The sequence below is a fragment of the Melanostigma gelatinosum genome (assembly GCF_949748355.1).
Source record: "Melanostigma gelatinosum genome assembly, chromosome: 9".
Lineage (NCBI taxonomy): Eukaryota > Metazoa > Chordata > Actinopteri > Perciformes > Zoarcidae > Melanostigma > Melanostigma gelatinosum.
This window is the reverse complement of record NC_136642.1, coordinates 8915087-8938303: the sequence shown is the minus strand read 5'-3', so window position 1 is coordinate 8938303 and position 23217 is coordinate 8915087. Positions and strand designations below refer to the sequence as shown.

The 23217-nt window shown below is 41.0% G+C and overlaps 3 protein-coding genes across 5 annotated transcripts; 1 reads left to right on the top strand and 2 right to left on the bottom strand.

Annotated features, from left to right (window-relative positions):
* Positions 1-191: 191 nt before the first annotated feature.
* On the bottom strand, positions 192-5369 carry pafah1b3 (platelet-activating factor acetylhydrolase, isoform Ib, gamma subunit). Of its 3 annotated transcripts, none has more exons than XM_079275477.1 (10): positions 5326-5369; positions 4943-5072; positions 4540-4629; positions 4269-4385; positions 3987-4109; positions 3587-3725; positions 1073-1123; positions 858-935; positions 670-744; positions 192-455 (listed from the first exon to the last, which is right to left on the bottom strand). In XM_079275477.1, exons 2-10 carry the CDS (start codon positions 5021-5023, stop codon positions 337-339), a joined length of 873 nt encoding a protein of 290 aa, XP_079131603.1. In that variant the 5' UTR covers positions 5024-5072; positions 5326-5369; the 3' UTR covers positions 192-336. The 3 variants fall into 3 exon arrangements, with proteins under 3 accessions (XP_079131603.1, XP_079131602.1, XP_079131604.1); XM_079275476.1 differs by having other exon boundaries at positions 194-455; positions 4943-5036; positions 5326-5361; XM_079275478.1 differs by lacking the exons at positions 192-455; positions 670-744; positions 858-935; positions 1073-1123 and having other exon boundaries at positions 2262-3725; positions 4943-5036; positions 5326-5361.
* A 4544-nt stretch (positions 5370-9913) lies between these two features.
* On the bottom strand, positions 9914-13071 carry tlr21 (toll-like receptor 21; the record flags this gene model as incomplete). Its single annotated transcript, XM_079274816.1, has 1 exon — positions 9914-13071. The coding sequence occupies one exon, from the start codon at positions 13069-13071 to the stop codon at positions 10162-10164; it is 2910 nt and encodes a 969-aa protein (XP_079130942.1). The 3' UTR covers positions 9914-10161.
* Positions 13072-19803: 6732 nt separating this feature from the next.
* Positions 19804-22124, top strand: cxcr3.2 (chemokine (C-X-C motif) receptor 3, tandem duplicate 2). The gene is made up of 2 exons (XM_079275164.1): positions 19804-19899; positions 20316-22124. The coding sequence occupies exons 1-2, from the start codon at positions 19864-19866 to the stop codon at positions 21417-21419; spliced, it is 1140 nt and encodes a 379-aa protein (XP_079131290.1). The 5' UTR covers positions 19804-19863; the 3' UTR covers positions 21420-22124.
* Positions 22125-23217: the final 1093 nt, after the last annotated feature.

The following is a 23217-nucleotide window of genomic DNA, read 5'->3' as shown; positions in this document are numbered from 1 at the left end:
CTGCATACTCTTTTGGTACAAACTGCAATTCTTCAGTCTGAACACCAGCAGCTGTTTTGTTACGTGCAATAATATTAAGTAAGGAAAATTAAGTAAATGTAAGTCTTATCGTGCTTTAATTCATGGTATTTGTTTCTTAATCAACAAATAATCAACAGAATGAGTTTTGTGGGAACGTTTTTATTTTGTCTTTGTGCTGATTCAGAGAGTTCCATTCATGCAAACTTTGGTGAGGGAAACATTGTCATATACGAAATATGTATGACAGTAAACATTGCATTACCATCGCTATATACTGTGTAATGATATGTGTGTATACGGTTCTTCGAGTGTTGTTCATATCGGGACACTGGTCCTGAACTTCTTCCTGCCCTTCGGATCTTTTCCCCTTCTTTTGGAAAGCCAGCTGCACCTTTTCAGATTCTTGTTTTTTTCCCTCTGGCACAATGTTTTCACTGGTGGTTTGAATAAATCCAGACAGATGAAGCAACGGGATGAGAAAGAAAACAAATTAAGTTCACCCTCCAAAATATTTAAAAATCTCACTTCTGAAGAGTATTTCAATTTATAATCACCTTTCAGTTTAAGCCAGGGGAATTTACTGAATGCAAGACTGATCTCACTTTTTACTTTATTTTATGAATTTCAAAAAATATATATGTAACTTACATTTTCCATGCTTGCCGTTGCGCCTGCCAGATTGCTGACAAAAACAGCGATTATTCACAATCGCTCTTCCCTTTACTGTGACCCAAATACAAAAGGACAAAAGAGCAGAATGGGTTAGGATGACACGCTCTGATTACATGTAAACAGATGAGATGCTATAATGGGGGCTTTGATAATGCTGCTTTCACCTTCACAGTTACACAGTCTGGTGTGCTGTCTTCTGATGTTGACTGCATTTGCAGTCAGTGGATCTCCAACAGCAAAGACTACGACACAATTTATCAAACTTGATTAAAGAAAAAAGATTAAGGACAATAACTTGATTTAATTAAGTCATGCAAAAACTAGAAAAGTAATAAGCCACTCTTGTTGAAAATGTGTTTTTAACATTAATCTCACAAACCATCGGTGAAGTTGCTGACAACCAATGATTCTGCATGTGTCTCGGGAACACCTTTAAGAAATGAGGAAAACAAGTCATAAAATAAAATGCACAAGATGTTACTTTATACTTTTCTACATTGTCTCATTCTGATAAAGTATACAATACCTTGGCTGTGATCAGTAAATACAAGCAGTACAAGAACCAACAGCAAAAACCTCCTTGAGCCCATGTTGTAGTTAAGCCAGTCCATCAGTCAGTCCAGGTATAGAAAGCTTGCATGTGCGCTACCTTCAGCCCCAGTGAGGGAATGAAATGGCTGTTGTTGTTGTGGCTCTTTATAAAGGATGGTGTTGATGTCTGAAATTATAGCCGTGGCACATTCATCAGCTGCCAGGTATATGAAGCACGAAGCCTGCCCGACCCACACCTTTCACAGCGGGTGACTGTGAATAAGAGGAAATGTGTACCTTTGCCAAAAAAACTGATTGTGGTTGTGAGTAATTGCTCAGTGACGTGAGAAATTAAAGGACCCACATGTTACTGACTTTCACTAAAAGGACATTTGGATGCCAGATGTGCCCATGTTTTGAGTCTCAGGTGGAACTTTTCTTACATGGTCTTGTTATGTGATCTTACTATGAGTAGCTAGGTGTGTCAATGCTTTCTCACATTGAGACAAAGCCGAGATCAAATTTTGTCTTCAGTATGTAGCTGTTACACTCAACGCGAGGACACTGAGATGTCAAAATTGAATTAAAGCTCTAACTTGGTTGCTGTATTGTGAATTATAAAGTCCTGTCCAACGTATTTCCTGCTATACAGGGTTGGCCCACAATCAATCAAAAATGATGTGTCAAAGTTGTCAGTTATCACATTTACCGTCATGCTTGCTGTAATCTAGACAACTGCCGGAATTGTAAGTATAAGGTATTGTATTATGTGTAATGACTGTTGGATGCCAGTTAGGGGCAAAGTGAGACTTGTTCAGCCTCCTAAAGTGACAGAAACGGAGCTCTCCACTCACACGCATGTCTGGGACCGAAACTAAAGCAGTAAATCTCTTGTGGACCTAATCTGTAAATGTGTACGCATAATGAACCTCCTTCAGTTTTGAGGCATAAAAAATGTAGCACCGCATGAGTGACAATGCATCAATTTATCTATCTTATTATCAGCATGCAGATCTGATCAATCAAAGGGACACTAAGACACTTTCATATTTAATGCATTCTTCCATCTCTTACACAATCAGCCATCCTGAAGCATAATTCAAGTTCTGTAGCACAATCCTTCTATAAGAGGCTCAGAAGCATTTTAGTGTGAAGTAAAGCCTTTGGAAATGGTCAGATTGGCCATTAAGTTGCAGATGAGTTTAAACTTGAAGCACAAGCAACTTTAGATATATCTATACAACTTCACAAGCTACTCAAATACATCTATGTTTGCAACGCAGCCTCTCGCGTCAAAATCTGTTGCTGTTACAATACGTGGAGCAAAAAAGGTACAAGGACAATAATGAGACATGTGACATGATAAAAGGCAAGTAAACAGTAATGGTCAATCAAAAAAACATTTGGTCATTCAAATTAACATATACAAAAGACATCACAAGAGTAAATAAAGCCATTGCCAAATAAATGTAACTTAGTGAAACCAAAATGATGAATTACAGCAATGTTCTGGTACGGGCAGTTCTTGTATCTTTCCTTTTTTTAACCAGACATATCCTAGCACCTAAAGAGCCAAAGTCTCACAACCTTTTCCAACTCATTCCTGTTCCAGTGGCCTCAGGCAGACAATGCATTTTGTCATAGAAGTTTTTTTTCCTCCTGCAAAGGCAGATCTCCGTCTGTATTCTGAGGTAAATTGGGCTTTTATAGTCCCTTGAGGGCTGCAGGCAAAAGGACGAGATCTGGGGCACAGTTATAAATAACGGTTTTAATCAAGTGCAGCAACTTAAGTTTTGATCTACAGACGCTGTATAGCTGACATCCAGTGTCATTTCACTGTCTGGCTCTGACCCACATGGATGACAGACCGGGAGTTCCCCTCATCATATTCATCAGCAGAGGGCTGAAATAACCCTTCAAATGGAAAAACACTGAAAACCAAAAGCTAGTGGAACAGAGGATAACGGGGAATTGAGGTAAGACTTTGTCTCTCTATACCATAGCACATTTCATTTTTTGACTGCATCATAAACACAAAAATAACCTTTATGGTCCCATTATCAGTAACAGTGGTCATCAACCCTGGCCATGAAGAGGACTTACACTCATAATTTGTGCAGCTCTTAGACCCAAGTAACTGATTTGATCCATCATACAAGTGTTAATAAGCTGATTGTGATGTTCTCTGGGAACAGGGATGAGGACCACTGTGGTAGTGTAAATTTTTGTGCCCTTGTTGCTCAGTTCTCTGCAGGCTTGTCCAGCATGGACTTGAGATGGGCGTGCAGGGGTTCGCACACAACCTGGTAGCCCTGAGGGGTCAGGTGAAGGTAATCGTACATGTCATGATGGGAGATGCTACCATTGGAGTGGACGAAGCCTGGGTCCACGTTGAGGAAAGACGCGTGGGGGAGTGACAATACAGCCTCCTGGACCAGCTCGTTCACCTTGGCATTTCGCTCCCGCAGAGGATTTGGCGATTTACCTCTGGGCAATACACCCTGGAACACAGATGGATGGGTGTTATTGTTTGTATGGACACAGCATGTTGACATGGCGCTCCATGTCAGCTTTTTAAATGTTAACAAACAGCCCAATAGTCTGTTGTTTACCTAATCCCACAAAGCTGAGATGGAACTAAAAGGGATGGCATCACTGTGCAGTCTGATGGTTGTATGAACTTCATTTGTCATTTTTAAAGCCCACACAGGTGAGTAGATAAACACTTCCTTTAAGGAATGCATCAGAAAAAAAAGACCTACAAGTGCAAGTGTCCGGGCATGTGGGAGCTTGTTCTTGATGACTTGGACAATAGCCATGATGCCTTCACAGATCTGTTCAGCAGTCTGACCATGATTGTTAGTTCCTACCCACAGCACCACAACCTATAACACAAAGGAGAAGGGAATGCATGACTGAGCACATGTCATGAATAAGTTTAGGGTCAGTACACTTGGAATTTTATCATAAATATAAGCACAATGAGTCTACTGTGCGAGTAATCAAGCACAATCGTGTTCTCTATATTTGGCAGTGATATGCACCTTTGGGCTGATGTTATCCAGCTCGCCGTTGCTCAGTCTCCACAGCACATGTTGTGTTGCATCACCACCCACCCCAAAATTGAGGGCATGGAGAGGGGAGAACAGCTGCCGCCATATCTGTAGACAAACCAGAACATAGCGTCCACGTGTTGAAAACCAAAGTTCACACTATTTGAAAGCGTGCATAGATGATAGATGATGAGAACAAGACACACTATCAAACCTCCGTATACTGAACCAGACACAGTCAAGTGTGTGATTTATGCTTTACCCCAAACTGGTGCATGAGCTGAACAAGAGAGTCCCCAACAAACAGGACATCGGGTTCTTTGTCTTTGCTGTCAGACACGAAGCGGTTGTGCTACAAAAGGGAAAAGACAAATATGCAGACTTATAAATCAACTACATGAGAAATTCAGACACACAAAATAGCCTCTTGTATCTGTTGTGATTTAGATATTTAAATTGGAAACAGCTTGAATACAAGAAAGTAGATTTCATCAGTGGATCTAATATCCCCATGCCAATCTAAAGAAAAATTATAAAAACCTTTTTTGTCAACTGTCAACACTGAACATTAAAGACAATGCAGACTGGGAAAACCTGGCTGTTATTCTGTAGCTATGTAAAACCCAGAGTAACAGAAAACTCAAGAGCAATATTGTTTCACACACCAGAGACATCCATCGTCCATCTCCCTGGGTGTCTACACAGGGAGTGGGTGTGGCGGCTGGGTTCGGGTCTTCAGCACTCATGACTTGGCTCTGTCTGTGTTGGGAAAGCAATCACGGAGGGTTGTTGGCACTGTTTTACAAGGGAAACAAACCGATAATCCACAGATATAGCTGTAACTGCTAGCTAAATGTAAGGAGGTTGGTAGAATTAGCCTCAGTAGCTAACCTACATGCTGAAACACAAGATAGATGTATAGCTAGTTTAACAGAGATACCAGACACACAAGGAACGCATATTATTATTAACGTTAAATTATGCGAAAGGGGAAAGAACGAGCTGTATACAGCGGTTACATTTAGAGATATTAATGAACATAGGTTACCATGAAATCAAAAAATCGTCATCTCCCAATTCAGTTTCAGGAAGTACATTTTCACTATAGTTGTCAATACCATTGTTGTCCATGGGCAACAACATGTATGTTTACGTGTATTTTAGAATTGTGCGACACTTAATTAGCAATATATGCTTAACGTTGGAATACAGAACATACTTTACAAAGAAATGACAAATAAAACATTGTTCAACTGAAGGAGAATATAAAATATGAGAGGATTTTACCTACTCGTCTATGAACGTGGACTCGCCCAGCTCGTTAGTCTTCGCGGGAGTTGCTGCTGCGCAAAGAAACGCATCTACTACGACATGCTGCTGAGCAACGACAGATTTACAAGTGGAAAAGAACGAGTCTCGGTAAGTAGCGCTGTTAATTAACGATTTTAGGTTTGTGTGAAAAAATGTTTCTTGACGGATGTACTGTTTGTCTCGCATGACATGTACTTAAAGTTAAGGTTCGTGCTGTGTTTCTTATCAGCTACAGCTAAATACTACAAAGTCATACACCTGTGCTGCACTTAAAAGAGCACCTGGTGATTGACGTTATTATCACCTGTTCACTAACCACATAACAAGCTAGTAAAGCTAACTGCTAGGCTACATTAACTGACTTGTTCTTGATATCTGACTAAGTGAGAAGAAAAGACAAGATTCAAACGTTTTGTTGGCCTTCCGTCAAAATGTGTAATATTTATTGAGTGGATATCTTTTTTTTGTGATAGTATGAATATTTAATTTGATGCGGTACACATGTAATATATGTGTTGGAAATAGTGGCTTTCACTATTTACATCCACTGCAACTTAAAGACAGTTTCCCTGTTTTATTTATTTAAAGTTTCCATCCATGAAAGACTTTTGCGAGCCAATTTGAATATATTGTGGAGATGTGAATTCTGCATTTGACCAGAGCCACTCTGATATCAGCTCTGTCCATCATGGGAAGTCAATTACTTATGTGCTCAGTGGAGAGGGGACAGATCAGCCCGGACCTAAACCTAGGCCCAATCCCAATGTCCTCCCTAAAGCCTCAAACAATGAACCCTCAAGGACTTACTGACTGCCATGAAAATGACAAAAAATATGATGTACAACTGTGGGTATTTATTTTATACCTTGTACTCCCTGATTTGAACGTCTTCCAGGCTCTTTCCTTACAAGATGAGAAGTAATTTCATATAATCCATTTACTGTTTTTTGTCAAAACAGCTTCAATGACAAAATCTAATTTTTGATGAATGAATGTATAAATATCCTCTGATTTCAAGTTTATTTTTGTTCCATCTTTAACCCTTAATGTTTCTGTGTAAATTTAATACTCCAGGCTGAACATGCGTGAGCCGTCCTCTTTGTTTACCTTTTTTTTTTTTTATGTTTCTATGCGTCCACTGGTTACCCTGTGTTTAACGTCACATTGCAATGATTTGTGGGTAATTCCCTCAGCATCCAAATGTCACGGTCCACACAAGGCTCAACATTTGTATCCAACCACTGTCGATGAAAAAGTTGCCCAGCTGTTTTGTTCTCTATTTCCTACAGACTTAAACATTTCAGAATCCGGCGCAGCATGAGCCACGGGTGTGGCAGGGCTGTTTCAGACAAAGAAAAGATGCTAAATGTTTTCAACAAATGACAGAATGAAACGACTGAGAAGCCGCAAGGAGAGGAGTCAGATGAGAGCTGGTGGGAAAGAAGCCTCCAAGTCCAAAGCACATCACCATCATCACTGTCGTCGCCAAAGGAGTGAAGACATGGTGTATTTCCAGAACTGCTGTCATAGTAGCTGTCATTGTGCTTCAGGGAGAAATGCACCGTTTCCAAACGTCATTCCTGCGGCACAAGAGCAGAGTATAATCACGGACAGTCGCCTGATAGGACACCATGGCCTGTTCAACCACGAGGTGAAGTCTATCGCCATAGACCGCTTGTTAGGTGAGCAGAGGAAACTGGGGAAAAGTGGATGGCAAGGACAAGAAAAGAACAATTCTACTTCACATCCATCAACATCTCGCGTTCCTTCGCCGTTCGTCGCTCATCATTTATTGGGTGCTGATACTGATGAGGTTCTGCCATTTGAAGAAAAAACAGCCCATGATGATTGCCGGAAGAAAGAGGAGAAAATCAGTCAGGGATCAGGTCTTACACCGGGGCAGAGGCCGCAGAAGACGCTCGATGTTTCATCTGAAAGTTTTAAAAGCGTCTCCTCATCTAAACACAGCTCATTGGATGTAGTGATAATCAAGACCAAGAAGGCAAACCCTCTCATGTCTGAAAAGAGCAAAGAGTCCCAGCTGACTCCCACTATTGTCAAAGAAAGTGTGAAGACATTAAACAGGAAGGCAAAGGGACGCATGAATTCTACTGTGGAGCACACCCCAAAGAACCAGGAGTCTCCGGTCCACCAAACACCAGCTCATGGTCTCAGCCCAAGCCCAGTTCAGCTCTCCAGCTCAGACACTGTCGACAGCTTTGACATCCAGCGCCGGAGACGAGATGCTCGCTGCACTTCTAAGTCCGTTAGTGCAGTGGCAGCAGGTTTGTGTGACTGTCTGCAGTTCCCACTTCTGAGGAGAAGAAACCTGGTGGCAGAGAGCAGGGAGGTGCTGTTGAAAGCTCTACGGGAGAGGCACGGACCCCAGCTTCAGGAGAACCTCCTTGAGGTGCAGCAAGGCCTCAGCTCTGGTGTCGATCCAACAAAGAAAGTCCAGGATCAGGAGCTGACTATGATGGATGAGCTGTTGCCTCCAGGTAGGCACTGAAATACTGGACAACTCTGATTCTCTTTATCAACATAAAAAACTGATTTGTTCAAAATTAAGGTTGCTTTTAAGCGACAACTCAATGTCACTGTATGTTTTATCATAATTGAGATATGGTAATTAAGTTCTCATAGTAATAACACATTTTACCAACATTATTGATGTTAAAAATGTAAACTTTTTACTGTGTTTTTGACTTCTTTAGTATTGGTATGAATAACAACTTTACCTCAATATTGATAACACTGTTTATTACCCTAAAATAAGTTATGTTTACATTCAGTGTTATTCACATTGAGTGTATCTTTAAGGCCTGACAAATGCATTTTTTCTGTGTAACACATTTGCAAAGCAGATTTTAAACCGTTCATTGTTTCCATCTGTGTTCACTAGCTTTCGGGCTTCTTCTTCTTGGCCTTTGTTGGAGCATTACAAACCCAATATCATAAATTGATCACCGCCAACTGTCAATCATTCACAATAGCAGGAGTGTATTGCATGTTCTGCATGCTCTGCAGTTTTTCAGCTGTCTCCTTTTTTTTTTTTGGTGCAATAGCATTTCAAGCTGACACTGCGAGTCAGCCGTGTTATGACAGCCAGAAAACCACATCTTTCAAAATGATGGGAAGTAGACCTTTCAACCAGAAGTCCAGGCCACAGCCACACCAAAACCTGGAGCAGGTAAGATCTTAGTTTAGTTCATTTCACATTTGGTCCAGCTGTTACCCTTCCATTAGTAATCCACAGATAATTTATTCCATAACTCTGGAAATAAAATGTTTTCTGGTTTTCATGTAAAGACTGCTGCTTGGTTCACAAGCCCGGTGGAAACCTCTGTCAGCCTGTTGGATGATATCCTCGGACCTACTTGCGCGCCTCAGTTCTGCATGTTTGAGCCCTCTGGAGGTACAACCAGTGATCATTTGTTCTCTCCCACCTCCTGCTGGGAAGAAAAGGCCCCAGTGTCTCAGCACTGGGAAGACGGCTTCAACAAACCAAAGAACAACAAGGCCGTTATGTTTGATTCCTTTGAAAACAGCTTTTTGAACCACACCAGAGCAGTTCCAGAGAGGAGCAGTGGGTCACAATACAGCAGCAGCATCCCGCCTTTCTTTCCTTCTCAAACACAGCTGCCAGATAGACGTTCAGCAGAGCCAATGCACTTCCCCCACGAGAAAGACCCATTTGAAACTGACAGATACTCTTATGCTCCCTCTTTCTCTGCTCAAATTCACCATCCTCTGCAGAGCTTGCAACCTTTGAGCCAGTTCAGTCATCCCTCAACTCACCCGCCCCTCAGGTCCCACCACACTGACATGACCCATTACCCACCATCTCACGCCCTCGATAGAGACCCGGCAGTCCTCCTTTCTTCTTTCCCGAGCCCTGAACACTGGTCCTTCCCTCCTATGAGACTGTACTAATGTGTTGTGAAGCGCTGCATAGAAACATGCTTGTGAACATTCATTAAAAAATACAATGCTGTCTTAATTCATACCGTCAAAATTTTGTTTTTGTTCACAGTCAGCGAAATGATATGTTGTGTTCATATTTGACTAAAACCACAATATTAAATGTAACAGTAATAGAATCTCAAGAGTTACCTCTTTTTATTTTGTCCTATGTGCAGCGGAGATATAGAAACCCATGAGTATGTATTGTTTGCATCCTTGGAACATTTTTTTAATATACAGAACTGTACACATATCTTCTTTAACACAAGTGTTATAGTGGGAATTTCTTTACAGACTAATCTTTTTAACCAAGAATGTGCTATTGTGAAAGCTATTTGATATTGTTTTATGTATGTGGGCCACATTTAAATGTAATTAAACACTTTTGTACAATTTGTGCAATAATATAAAAGACGTGCAAAATCAAACTGAGCATAAGATATTTAAATAACATTTCTGATTCATGCTTGCATAAATTATTATTGGTCTCACAGTTCATCACAATTACACCACATTAAATGACCCTCTCCCAGCAGCAGGACATGCGATTATTCATTTAACGTACCGACAGTTTTATCTTAACAATCACAAATGACATTGCCAAATCTTTTTAAGGTAGCAAGTAACCATTTTCATCTGATGTGTGAGTCTCAAAGTTTCCGGTTTCTTCTTCTGTCTCCAGTCTGCTCCCGCTTCTCACTGCCCGACGTAGCTGATTCCAGAACAGCTCTTGGGCCTGTGTGGGGTTAGTGCAGTCCGAGCCAGGCCACCGCAGATACGTCTTTTTTAACATGACTTTCCTCATGCGGTGATAGGACGACACCTGCCTCTCAGAGATTTCCTCCAGAAACACGAGCAGGAGAACGTCCCGGTGCTCATCAAACAGTCTGTAGCTGGCCAGTTGGATTTCCAGAGAGCACCACTCACTTCTTAGGAAGTTCCTGCTCACCACACAAATAGTCTTCCGGCTGCTATACACAGCAGAGACTATGTTGTCCACAATGTCACGGCCCAGCTCAAAGTCCCTGTGATGTAGGCAAAGTTTAAAAGACGATCCATTTCCCTCCAGGTTGGGCATTAACTGCTCCATGACCCATTGTTCATCGGAGGAATTGTAGGAAATGAATGCATCATATTTGCAATTCTCGTCCTTTTCTCTGAGTATGCGCCACTGCTCACTAAACCAGGAACGGAACACATAGTAGCCGTACTTCATTTTCCAGTAGAGTTTGACATAAAGTAAAGGAGTTACTGTGAACAGAAAGATCACAACTGCTGTGCTTAAGAATAGGTACTCTCCGAGATCTATGTAACAAACTTTGGTGTCAAAGTTGTATAATTTGAGTTTTGCATCGTTTGGGCACGGCAGGTTGTAGAGATAGACCACCTGGACATGTAGGTTTTCTACTGTCCAGTTTTGCAGAATGCTGTTCTCGCAGGTGCAGCTTAAAGGAGTATCACGTATGTCAAGGTAGTGGAGGTTAGGTAAACTTTGTAGTACATCAACAGGAATGCTGTGCATAACATTACGGTTGAGCTGCAGTGTGTGTAACTTTGTGAGATTCCCAAAAACCTCCTTTGAGAAGTTCTGAATGCCCATATTTTCTACAATCAATTTGGTCAGATTTCTCAGATGTTTAAAGACTCCTGGTTGTAGGTTTGTCACCCCAACGCAGCAGTTATCCAATGTGATGAAGTTTAAGCCTGTCAGATCATCGAAGGCATCAGGTGCAAGATGATAGATGTTATTGTTGGTGAGATACAGCGATGTCAGTGAGTGGAGGCCACGGAGAAAAGCGCCGGGTAAAACAGTGAGGCCAAACGGCCGCTGGCCATCCAGCTTCAGATCACGGAGTCTGCTGAGGTTTATGAAGGGTGAAATGATCTCGTCATTGAGGAAGCGAATCTCATTACTTTGTAAATCCAGCACTGTTAGTGTGTCTTGAAATACACGATAGAGGGAACTGTCGATCTGTTTCAGGTTGTTTCCATCTAGATAGAATTTGGACAGACTTTTTAGTCCATCAAGGCCAGATGGCTGAAAATAAGTGATCTTATTACCTCCGAGGTCCAGTGTAGTCAGATTGCTCAGACTGCTAAAGGTCCCATTAAAAATGACAGATATGCGATTGTTGCGTAGGTTAAGGATTTGTAGGTTGTGATTATCGTTAAAGGTGGAATTGAACAAATCCGTTAAAAGGTTATTGTCCAAACGTAGTGTCTCAAGCCTTGTTAGCCCTTTGAGAGCGTTAATATCAAGATAAGCAATTATGTTTATGTTAAGCTTCAGCGTCCTGACATTTGGTGCATAATTGAAAGCACAAGCACCGACTGAGAGGATGCGGTTGTAACGATAGCTCAGCTCCTCCAGATGATTCAATTGGACTATATTCTGTGTTTTACAGGATTGGAGGGAGCTGAGATGGTTATGCTCTACATTGATAGTCTTTATATATTGCTGTTTATTGAGGAACTCCAGACAACCTGTGCTTTTCAGGTTGTTGCGGGATAGATCCAAAGTCCCTGTGATGTTAGGACAATAGTGCAGTGTGTAATTTGTTAGATTCTCAATCCCATTAACAGACAGGCCTACATTTGTAATCCTTTTCACTTTTACACTTAACAATCTGCATAGCTCCATGAGCAGGTCGTCATTCTTCAGACCTGTGCCGGAGAAATCCACGTGACCTGCATTGACATTGCTGATGTTTAAGAGCTCCACTACCTTGACACTTGTTGAGCGCAAACGCAGATAGTTTATATGCTTCAGATCGAGTCCTTGAAAAGCCATCGATTGGAGCCTGGAATTGTATGACAGATCCAGCAGCTGGATGAACCCGAGAAACGAATCCTTACACCCTAATTTAAGCAGATTATTTCTACATATGTATAATGTATTGAGGGATTTTGGTAGTGAAAAATTTGAATGGCTGAGAGAGGTCAAGTTGTTAAAGCAAAGATCTAGTACGCTGAGATTTCTTAGATGTGACACAGACTCGGCAATCCCTGAAAAGTTTGACAGAGAGTTTTGTCTCATGATTAAAGTGGTCAGATTGAGAAGCGGGGAGAAAATCCCCTTGGGGAGCCGCTTCAAAGTGTTGTTTGTCAGTGAGAGAAAGGTGAGGCTGCGTAGGTCCTTAAACACAGAAGGGTTGAGCTCCGATATGTTGTTGCAGGACAAATTGAGAGATTTAAGTTGATGCAAGTCTTGAAAAGCAAATTCATCGATGCGCCTCAAGTGATTTTGATCTAGTCTGAGGTCTTGAAGGTTTGGTAGATGAACAAAGCTCCTGTTGGAAATGTTCCAAATAGGATTAATGGAGATGGTGAGAGTGATGGCAGATGGCGGCAGGTCCTTGATAATATCAGGCATGTTCTTTTCCTTGCGACGGATGCAGTTGAAACTTTGTCGATTTGAGTGTGGGTCTTCAATGCAGTTCTTGAAGCTGTAACCACTGATGAGTTGAACAGCGCCAAGGACGACTGTCACTGACAACAGCTGATAAGTTACACTTGCCATTTTGTCTTGTTTCAGATCAGAGAGATAGTCCTTCTGAATTACTTTGATCAGTTCCTTTGTTGGTTTGTTTGAGTATGATGTGGCAAATGTCTGTGAAGAAGGCCTCTTGTTAATCAACTGAACAGGTGCAGGAATCTGAGGAAAGAGAGCAGAATTCATATCACTCGTCATGTTCGGTCACTTGCACTTTCAAACCGAGTTTCTTTCTAAGCAGACCAATCTTAATACAGAGCTGCTACTGCAATCCTTAGATTTAAATCACCATTCATACTGTTGTAATATTCAGATTGGTAAGACTTGTTTACCAGCAATATTAGAACTATGAGATAGCAAATGTCCTTTTTGGATGCTTCACAATGCTTGATTGTGATTGGTCCATATGCGGATAGAGATTTTCGGTGCAATCTCAGTGGGTGTGTCTTCTTGCAAAACAGCCAACCTGTGTGTCACACTGGTATGAGACACACATATGAAACATATGTTCTTTGAGCTGTAGTACATTGCCTGGAGTAATATATCCATATTGTTCAAAACAAGAGGGAGTTTCTCAAAGTCAAGTATGCTTCAGGATGGGTCTGACGAGTGTGCCGGTTTTGGTGTTTATATTTGACTATTTTGAATAATTCAGTATGTTTCAATTTCTAGTAGGAGTATTGATTTTGCCTTTCTCAAAACAATGTACACAGATTCAAAACATGTGGGCAATTGTTATGATTTATAAACGTAGAAAACGTACAATTAATATGCTCTCCTTAAAGCTGCCAGATTCTATTTTAAAAAAGCACCGCAATTTTACCTCGGCGAATGTTAAACACACTTCATTAAAACTTTATCATGAAAACTCATCACATCTGTCTTGGTTGGCCAAGTCTTTCCACTTCCAACAATAACCAACTCTGGTTTGGTCAAAATAATGTCTTTATTCACAGAGCTAGATGTGAAAATATGATGGCTTTACCCATGTTGTCGCTCTCTGCTGTTTACTTATCATGTTTCCGTGCTATTAATAGCTCGCTCAACACTGTCGCTGAACGAGTTTATCTCTGAGCTAGCTTTTCGTTGCGCAACGAAAGTTGAAACACACTTTTAAATGAAGCCTTGACTTCACTGATATAGATTCTAATATGAGTGAAGATTCAAGAACTGGATTTCAATTTCTTGTCTAAAATTTGTCTGACACCCTTTCATATCTAAAGACAATGTATCATAAGTCACAGAGTTTTTAGTCAAAGACTATAACATTTTGCAAAGACTGGGGATCTAGAAGGGTCAGTATTTGCTACTGACCCTAGATTTCTTTCAGAGATCATTTCCCACGGGCTTCTGATGGAAATTTACAAAAATAAAACTGCTGACGAAAGAAGTGCTCGTTAACGTAATTGAATTTCCCTATTTGCGTTATGACCAACATACACCAGAGCAGAGACTAAAAGGGAAATGCTACTGAGGCAGACAATCGAGGAAGGGTCTCCTGAGGAGGGAAGAATGTGCCCTCAGAGCCAAGCAGAATACTGGAACCATTAAGATGAAAGTTCACAGACCATATTCAAGGGGGAGAAAAATCATCATCCCTATCTCACTGCAAGCAGGTACAAACAGAGGGTCTGTGACATCCTTTTTCAGCCCGAGCTGATTGAGGAGATGGTTGGAGAAGTGTTTGCCTCATCTGTTTGCGAAGACCGACCTTTCAACACGAAGGAGCCTATGATAGTCCACAAGATCCTCGTCAGTCCATGGCAAACAGTCGCGACTACTCTGCGCACATGGAAGATCGAGAACTGTAAAGTCGCAGTACACTATTAGCAGGTTTTTCAAGTTTGACAAGCTGTACAGCACTAAAGCCTCTGTTGTGATACACAGGTTGAAAGCAGCTTTCTCCATACACGGCACACCTCAGACCTCAGAATGTTTGGCTCAATCCTACCCAGCAGCTTCAGCCCACAGTCCGGTCACCAGGAAACAATTTTGGCATTGAATGTTTCTGCAATCCACAGATATTACGTTGAATGGGAATGTTTTTTTCTTTCTTTTACGTGGATTGTTTTTGCATTTGGGCAGCGCGCTTGACGTATTACAGCGAGCGTCGCGCAGAACAAGTGACGTAGTATATCGAGCGGCCACTATTGAAAGTTACGTGGCATAGCAATAAGTATAAAGAGCGAGAAAGTACATTAAAAAGTGGGTTAAAGGTTTCACCAGGTTCCTGTAATAGTCTCTTGTCACAGAACCCAATAATGCTCACCTGAGGCATTGTTCTATTGCCGGGAAATCCGAACTTTGTACAAGGATAACTGGGTTCCTCTTTTAAGATGTTTTCATATCCCTTTTTCCTCTGTGGTTGTGTTCCTCGTGCACCTCCTGACATTTCTTCTACTTTGTTGTAGAACAGATCTGATACTGGACATTGTTGGCGAAACGGCAAATGATTTGGCCTGAATAATACTTTTTAAAGTAATGGACGACAGACAACTAAATTATTACGACATTTTGTCAATCGTTGTATGAGTAACGGCAGCATTAGTCAATAATCCTTGTACATTTTATGTTATAAACATCCTCCCATTATCTGTCCTACATTTATACGTACATTTACATACACTTTAAAGAAGGTATTTTTAGTCTTAAACATCCGTTTTCCCAGAAACATCCCCTGAAAATAACAGTGATAGTCACCCGCTTATAAACTCACACACAAACTGTTACAATCGTTCACACCGTTAAGCAAAATACTTGCCAGTTTTTGCCAACTATGTTGCTAGATTTGAAGTTAAAATTAATCTCATTATTTTGCCTTGACAGCCTCACCTGTTCAAGTGAATGTTGTTCGCCTTGCCTCTTCCGAGAGCTGCTTGAGCTGCAGCTTGGATTCACACTGAATCAGAAAGAGGAACATGGGTGCAACCCATTCTTTCACAACATCGTAATCCCAAGAGTTTTTTTTATTGAAATTCTGTATACTGAATGAATATACATTTAGCAGACGCTTTTATCCAAAGCTTACAATTCAGTTCTATCACACTGCACGCACAGCTACGGGAGCAATTTAGGGTTAAGTGTCTTGCTCAAGGACACATCGGCATGCGACTAGCGGAGTCGGAGGCGGGGATCGAACCGCCGATCTTCTGATTGAGGGATTGAAGCTTTCCACTTAGGCACCGTCGCCACATGTTAGTTCGTTTCTGCTTGCTTCCACACACACGCATTAACACTTACATTAACACTTGAATTTGCCACAGTCTTCACAGCAGTCGCACACATTTGAACTCTAATCTGATGATCCGGACGTCACAGTATCCTGTGTGACGGAGACCTGAGGCTGCGAGCTGATCACGTTTGACTGGAACGCCATTGCTGTGAGTCGAAGCGAAGGAATATTGAAATCTAAAAACGGATATACTAAGTCACGGAACTATTAAAAATGAAAGATACCAGTTCACTTCATATCTGGTCAGATTTTCTAGCCCTGTTTGCAGCAATGTTTCCCCCAAACAAATACCCTGCACAGTCCTGTGCCGTCAAAGCTTCTGCAGGTTTTCATTCCAACCAGAGACAATTTAAGCTTATTTCATTAATAGTACCAAAGAGGGCGGCATTAAATAAGCAAAATCAGTTCAGTGCAGTTCATTTGAATGAAAACCAAAAGACTCTTCCATGAAGAAGGATTGGACAATCTCGGTTTGGAGGAAACATTGCTCCATATCTCACCTGCTCTCTCCTCCTGAGGTTCATGTATGGCCCCTGAAACGGTGGCCTTGCGGTGTAGACGGTCCGGGGCTTCATCCATAAACAGGACCACAACTCTTATACCCAGTCTGACATCACTCTTGCCCCAGAGCCCAGTTTCAGTGCTGATATGACATAGCAAACAATGGCCATTTGGGCAGGTGCAGTCATCTTGTAAAGACAAAACCCAGGTGTTTAGTTTTGGGTCTTTATCAGCACTCAGTAATTGAAGAACAAAGTGGGCATATAGTGCATATTTGTATTTCAGCAACTTATAAACCAGGTTTTACCTTTATGACAGGCGTGGTGTGTACACATCCTGTGGGTCCAATTATAGTAATGGGAAAATAAGAGTAATCATAGAAAATGAGCTGGGACCCTGAAGCAGAGTTGAAATAGGGTTTGTACTCTTGTGCGACGATACATCTTTTGATATTGGTACACATTGAATTTGTATAGTATGTCCAGATGTACACATGGCTCTGCAGAGAACAGTGGTTAACAACACAAAAGGCTCCTTAACTAGTTAAAATACAACAACTATTCATTTTAATCTGTTGTCCTAAGGATCCACTTTGGATCCCCTTTAGCTGTAGACCCAGTCATAATTATAACAGTCTTAATTGAGTTAATGGACAACATTAATGTAGTATTAAAGTGATTCAATAAAAATCCCACAACATAACTTGAGTTGACTCAAGACAAAATGCAAAGTAACCAGACATATGTTAAGTTTTCAAGATTCAGGTTGTCAAAATATTTAAATAATACAGTTGCAAATGTACACAAAACAAATCCAACAAATCAATATGTAACACAAATAATGAAATCAAAATAAACAGATACACACAATTAAATTAATTAATTAAAATTGAACAAACTACAAATCGTATGAAACACAAACGAGATGTAATGCAAAAACAATGAGCATGTAGTATGATGAAAACATTAAAAGTTTACTCATTTCCATATTGGTCTTGGCCTGCCCAACACAGTGGAGTCTGTGAGACTCCAAACAATGAGGAAGTAAAACCAATGTCCACACATATTAACCCTGTACGCAATGTTCAAACACGTGTTATATGGCTTATTTTTTTGTGTTATATACAATGTAAGTGGGCTTAATGATGTGTGAAGAGACCGTGATAATAGAATATGACATGCACAATCATGACTTGATTGTATCATGGTTCTTTCCTAAATGTGAGATACAAGATAATGTATGCTTTACATTTTCTTGCATCTCACTTTTTTTGTATTTAACCGATGAACTGCCAGACACATTGAGCTCAAGTAGCACCCGAAGTAGGTTATAGAGGTGTGGCCCTAAATCTCATTGCAGTTTGTATTAACAGATCTGAGCAACAGATAAACTGTAATCTGATTACAAAAATGTCTGCCAAGACAAGACAGAACAAAGAAATACATCGGTATGCCCCTCTGTGACTCATCCCCTGCAAGCTTATAAGAAAGTGACTGTCCCACAGATATAATGTTACTCACAGATTTGGACAGGTAGATTGGCAAAGTCAATAAATAGTTGTATTTGTCTGACGATAAGTACGGTCAAAATAAGCTTTAGGTAAAATAGAAACAATGTCATGACACAGCTGGTCCACCAGAGAGCCCTGATTTTTTTCTTTTTTATTAATCATCTTGGTACTTAATTAGTAATACTATTTTCAGTACTATTTCCTCCATCTGCTCACCAGATTCCACAGTGTAAATATAACGAACTTTAACATTATACTTCTGTGGTGTGTATTGCTCTGTTTATCACACAAACAAGTCGACAGAAGGATCAACACACCAGTGATGTTGCACAATAATTTGATTTACCAGAAGACCCTCAGTCGAGACAGAAGCAACCGCAAGAGTGTTCAGTTCCTCACATGTTTTTGAAAATAAATCATAAAGTAAGTCCTGAAAGGGGACTTTACTCATTCCGTCTGTCTCTGGTCTAGTTTGTGGAAGTTATGCAAAAAAACAAAGGGCTCTGTGACACATCGCCACATTTTCTCTCTCAATCAGCATTTGAGTGGTCCTGAGCTGAGTCTGCATGTGTTAAAAAACATGGAAAAAACTGGTTGTAATGTGGACAGACTACAGTAGTTTCAGTGGAGGTGTTTGCTCATATCAGGCATCTGCAGGAAGGTGTCAGAATGCTATCGCATGATAGTTTTTGAACTTGTTGCTTTACAGAGCATGACAGAGATTTAAATGTATTTCTTTTTAGTGCGTAGTGCATTCTTGCAGATACCATAAGTTTGTCCAAAGCATCTCCAATGAGCATGTTCATGTTTCACTTCGATGATCAAATTACTTGATTTCCGGTTGTGTTCTTTTTGATTGCATCTAAACATATATAGTATCCAGGATGTCCTCCATCAGCCCCTTTGTTTGCATCCTGTCTTCTAAACAAGACGTCAGAGGGGTAAGTAACTCATTTGCTTTGCAAAGGTGCTGGAGTTAAAAATCACTAAAATCAACATCAGAAACTAGCTTTCAGTACATTTTTTTTTCTTCCAAAATGTATCCTTTTGACATTTTCATGGATTTGCAAAATTCGTGACAATAACAGAATACTAAGTCTTTACCAAGTTATTAGAAAACATTCTGTAATGCTTAATACCTCAAAGCAAGCAGAATAAAAAGAACACGATAGTAGAGATTCCTGTCAACTAAGCACTTTCACTTCTCCATTTGTGAAGGTTTGTTTTGTAAAACCAGTTGCTACTTCCTTTGGGTTAAATTCCCATAAACTGTGTTTACTAGTATGTGTAAGAATTGTATACATAAAAACAACATAAATTGGATCTGCAGTATAGACGAAGTACAAAATAGAATATTTTTCCGTATTGAGTACATTAGTCACAATTTCCCTTTGGCACTTTTCTATTCCTATCACAGCTATGTTTGCGTCTTATATGTGTGAGGATTCAGTTCCTGAAATTCTGACTTCTTCTTTCTGATCCTCTCTCATCTGAATACTCTGTTGTGATTGTAAGTGTGCTCTCTTGACTGTTGGACAGTTTCAGGTGTTCTGCTGCCTCCTTGTTTACCACAATAATGGATCATATTCATCCAACCACAGATGATTACTGGGTGAGTGGATCATTTTCAAATATGTGCATCATCGGTCATGAGGGGATGAACTGAGTCTCTGTTTGCACCTTAGATTCTATAACATGAGCAGGTTTAACCCGTCGTAGAGAACATATTCTTACAACAGATATTTTCAGATGGGTTAGTCAAATGCTGTACAGTATCTTCCACAAACATTAGCTATCTTTAAAGTTCCTTATTGATAAAATTCTGAAACGGGTTTTATTCTGACATTTTTAGAATCTTATTATGACCTTTGTGTCAAAAACTGCCATCACTGAGGCTCAAGTAAATTAAAAGAAAATATACAATGATGGGTTTCTGGATTATACAGTTTGTGAAATGCTGAGAAGCACACTTTTATAATCCATCTGTTTCAAAAAATTTAGTTAAGTCTTTTCATCTCTTGTCAACAGGGCTATGAACAGGACTATGACAATTACACCTATTCCCATGACGAAAGCAAGTTGCAGGCCATCCCGTGCTTACAGGAGGACAGCTACAAGTTTGCACAGAGGTACTCCCCTGTTGTATACACTCTGGTGTTCATCCTGGCTTTTTTGGGCAACGTGCTGGTGCTTTGTGTGATCCGACGCTACAGAAACTCTCAGAGAAGTGGAGCCTGCGCCTTCTCTCTGACAGACACCTTCCTCCTTCACCTGGCCATTTCTGACCTCCTGCTGGCCTTCACTCTGCCCCTGTTTGCAGTGCAGTGGGCTCACCAGTGGGTGTTCGGCTTGGCTGTGTGCAAGATCTCCGGTGCCCTCTTCTCCTTAAACCGCTACAGCGGCATCCTTTTCCTGGCCTGCATCAGCTTTGACCGCTACCTGGCCATCGTCCATGCTGTCAGCTCTGGCTGGAAGCGCAACACCTGCCAAGCCCAAATTGTGTGCGCCATCATCTGGGTGTGCTGCCTGGGCCTGAGTGGAGTGGATATGGCCTTCAAACAGGTAGAGGGGGTGTACACTGTGGGCCATCAGAAGGCGCTCCTGTGCCAGGTGTGGTTCACTGAGAACTCCACCCAGTGGCAGGTGGGGCTGCAGCTGGTCAGTGTGCTTCTGGGTTTTGGGCTCCCCTTACTGATCATGCTCTACTGCTACATCCGCATCTTCAGGTCCCTCTGCAACGCTACTCGTCGCCAGAAGCGCAAGTCTCTCAGCCTCATTGTCTCCTTGGTTTCTGTGTTTGTCGTCTGCTGGGCGCCGTACAGCTGCTTCCAGCTGGTAGATAGTCTGAACAAGCTGGGCGTGGTGGCTGGAGGTTGCCAGTTTGGCCATGTGATGGACATTGGGACTCTGATCACTGAAAGCTTGGGACTGTCGCACTGCGCCCTGAACCCTCTGCTGTATGGCTTTGTGGGGGTGAAGTTCAGGAGGGAGCTGGTCAGAATGTGTAAGGGGCTGCTGGGACAGAGAGGCTTGCTGGGGATGGAGGGGTGGAGGGAGAGGAGGCTCAGGAAAACCACCGGATCCTTCAGCTCTGCAGAAAGCGAAAACACCTCCTTCTCTGTGATGGTGTGAAACGAGAGACAGGAAGAGCGAGGTGTGTGTGTGTGGGAACGTGGGCGCGTGTGTGTGTGTGTGTGTTTTACGAGGGGGGTGGGGGTGAGAGAAAAATAGAAAGCAAACTTGAGTGAATTCAGAAAAAGAAAGGATTCAAATATGTAATATAAGTTTAGCTTAATTACAACTTTAAAATGTTCTCAATGGGAAAAGTGAAGGATTTCTTCCACTGGTGCTTTGATATGTGATAGTTTGTGGTGCAGCTTCCAACATGTTTAAAACGAGACACCACATCCCACACACTGATCCGGTCATCTAACTTTTTTGTGAGCACTTGTGGATTTTTATTTTTTGTGTATGTCCATAAATCCAATCTTGTGAAATGCCTAGATTACGTTGTACTCCTAGAAAAGCTTGTTCAGCAGTTGAGATGAAGCTGTGGCCTCATATCTCACATCCTGCACTCAGTATGTATTCTTATCAGATTCCACACTCTGTTTACAGAAAAACAAGTGTCAGATTATAAAATAGTGAAAATGGTCGTGTTGAAATTTCCATTTCTCATTTGTTTAGTTTTTTTTCGTGATTCATATAAAGCTTCAAAACTCTTCAGCAGTATAACTCATTTTGAATTTTGTATATTACATCAAAACCTTGCTTGATGTTTGTGATGTGGCAAGACTTTTGCAACAAATATTTTGTAATAAAATATGGTGTCCTGTTCTTATGTATCAACATCTCAGGTTCTCTCTCTGCACGTTTAATTTACCAACTTTTATCCAGCACAGCATGCTGTTGCCAAGTGGCAGGTCTTCTGGTTAATGTAAGTGGTGGAATTGAATGTATTTGAGTTCAAATCTGTGGTACTTGTACTTTTAATAGTATTTTAATTCAATGCAACTTTGCACTTCTCCATTACAGGCAAAAGTTGTGCTTTTTACTCCATAGTCACTTTTGAGATTGCAAATTTTCATCATTTACAAGTCAACACGCTCCAAAACCACGAGTTTAATCTTTGTCAATGCATTGCATTTCATAAGTTTATTTTTTAACAATAATTTATATCATAATTGTATGTGAAATACAAATGTCAAAAGTTAACTTTAAAGTAGCTTAAAATGGAATTACTCAAGTAAAGTAGCATGCAACGATCAAATTATGTATTTCATTCTACAGCAATATTTTGGTTGCACATACCTCAAACACAATGTGATGTTTTAGTTTTCATCCTTCTGTCTGATTTTTCTTTTTTTTTCCTTGAGTAAAACCATGATCCCACTAAAACATCCCGGTCACAGTCTGATGTAAAAAAATATATATATGTAAAAGACCAAATGCGGATTTTATTCATCTTCATTGTATTCATCCAAACGGGTAAACCCTCAGGTGGTTGGAGCAGGACTCCGGTTTAAACTCGGGTTTAAACTCTTGTTCGGTTTGGAAACACAAACAGCTCCACCTCGTGGAAAGCGGCTCTTTGTGCGGCTCATTGTGGGATGCATTGTTTGGCTGTACTTTGTGTTCAGCACTCCCGTGCGGTTCATCAAGTCAGGCACAGTAAGCGGACGGCCAGAAGATGGGAAATTTGGCCTTCAGATTAAAGCACCTCAATCCCAAGATAATGGCAACGGCAGTAAGGATTGTGCCATTTTGTATCATTTAATGTGCTACTCGCTACGAACACAAGCACACTGTCCACTTCTCAGCCTCTTTTATTTCGTAGTTGTATCAGCTGACGCTGCAGGGATTTCCAATACACGTTTTATTTTGAAAAACAAAATCGAGCGCCTCAGTTTCTTTGTGTGTTGGCAGCGTT

What these genes read in the sequence shown, in the direction of transcription:
- pafah1b3 (XM_079275477.1), bottom strand. Translation starts at nt 5,023, where the DNA reads ATGAGTGCTGAAGACCCGAACCCAGCCGCCACACCCACTCCCTGTGTA. An exon ending in AGCTCATGCACCAGTTTGGG is followed by an intron (nt 4,386 to 4,539) that starts GTAAAGCATAAA and finishes GTTTGTCTACAG; the next exon opens with ATATGGCGGCAGCTGTTCTC. An exon ending in AGGCTTCGTCCACTCCAATG is followed by an intron (nt 1,124 to 3,586) that starts GTAGCATCTCCC and finishes CATTTCTTAAAG; the next exon opens with GTGTTCCCGAGACACATGCA.
- cxcr3.2 (XM_079275164.1), top strand. Translation starts at nt 19,864, where the DNA reads ATGGATCATATTCATCCAACCACAGATGATTACTGG. An exon ending in CAACCACAGATGATTACTGG is followed by an intron (nt 19,900 to 20,315) that starts GTGAGTGGATCA and finishes TCTTGTCAACAG; the next exon opens with GGCTATGAACAGGACTATGA.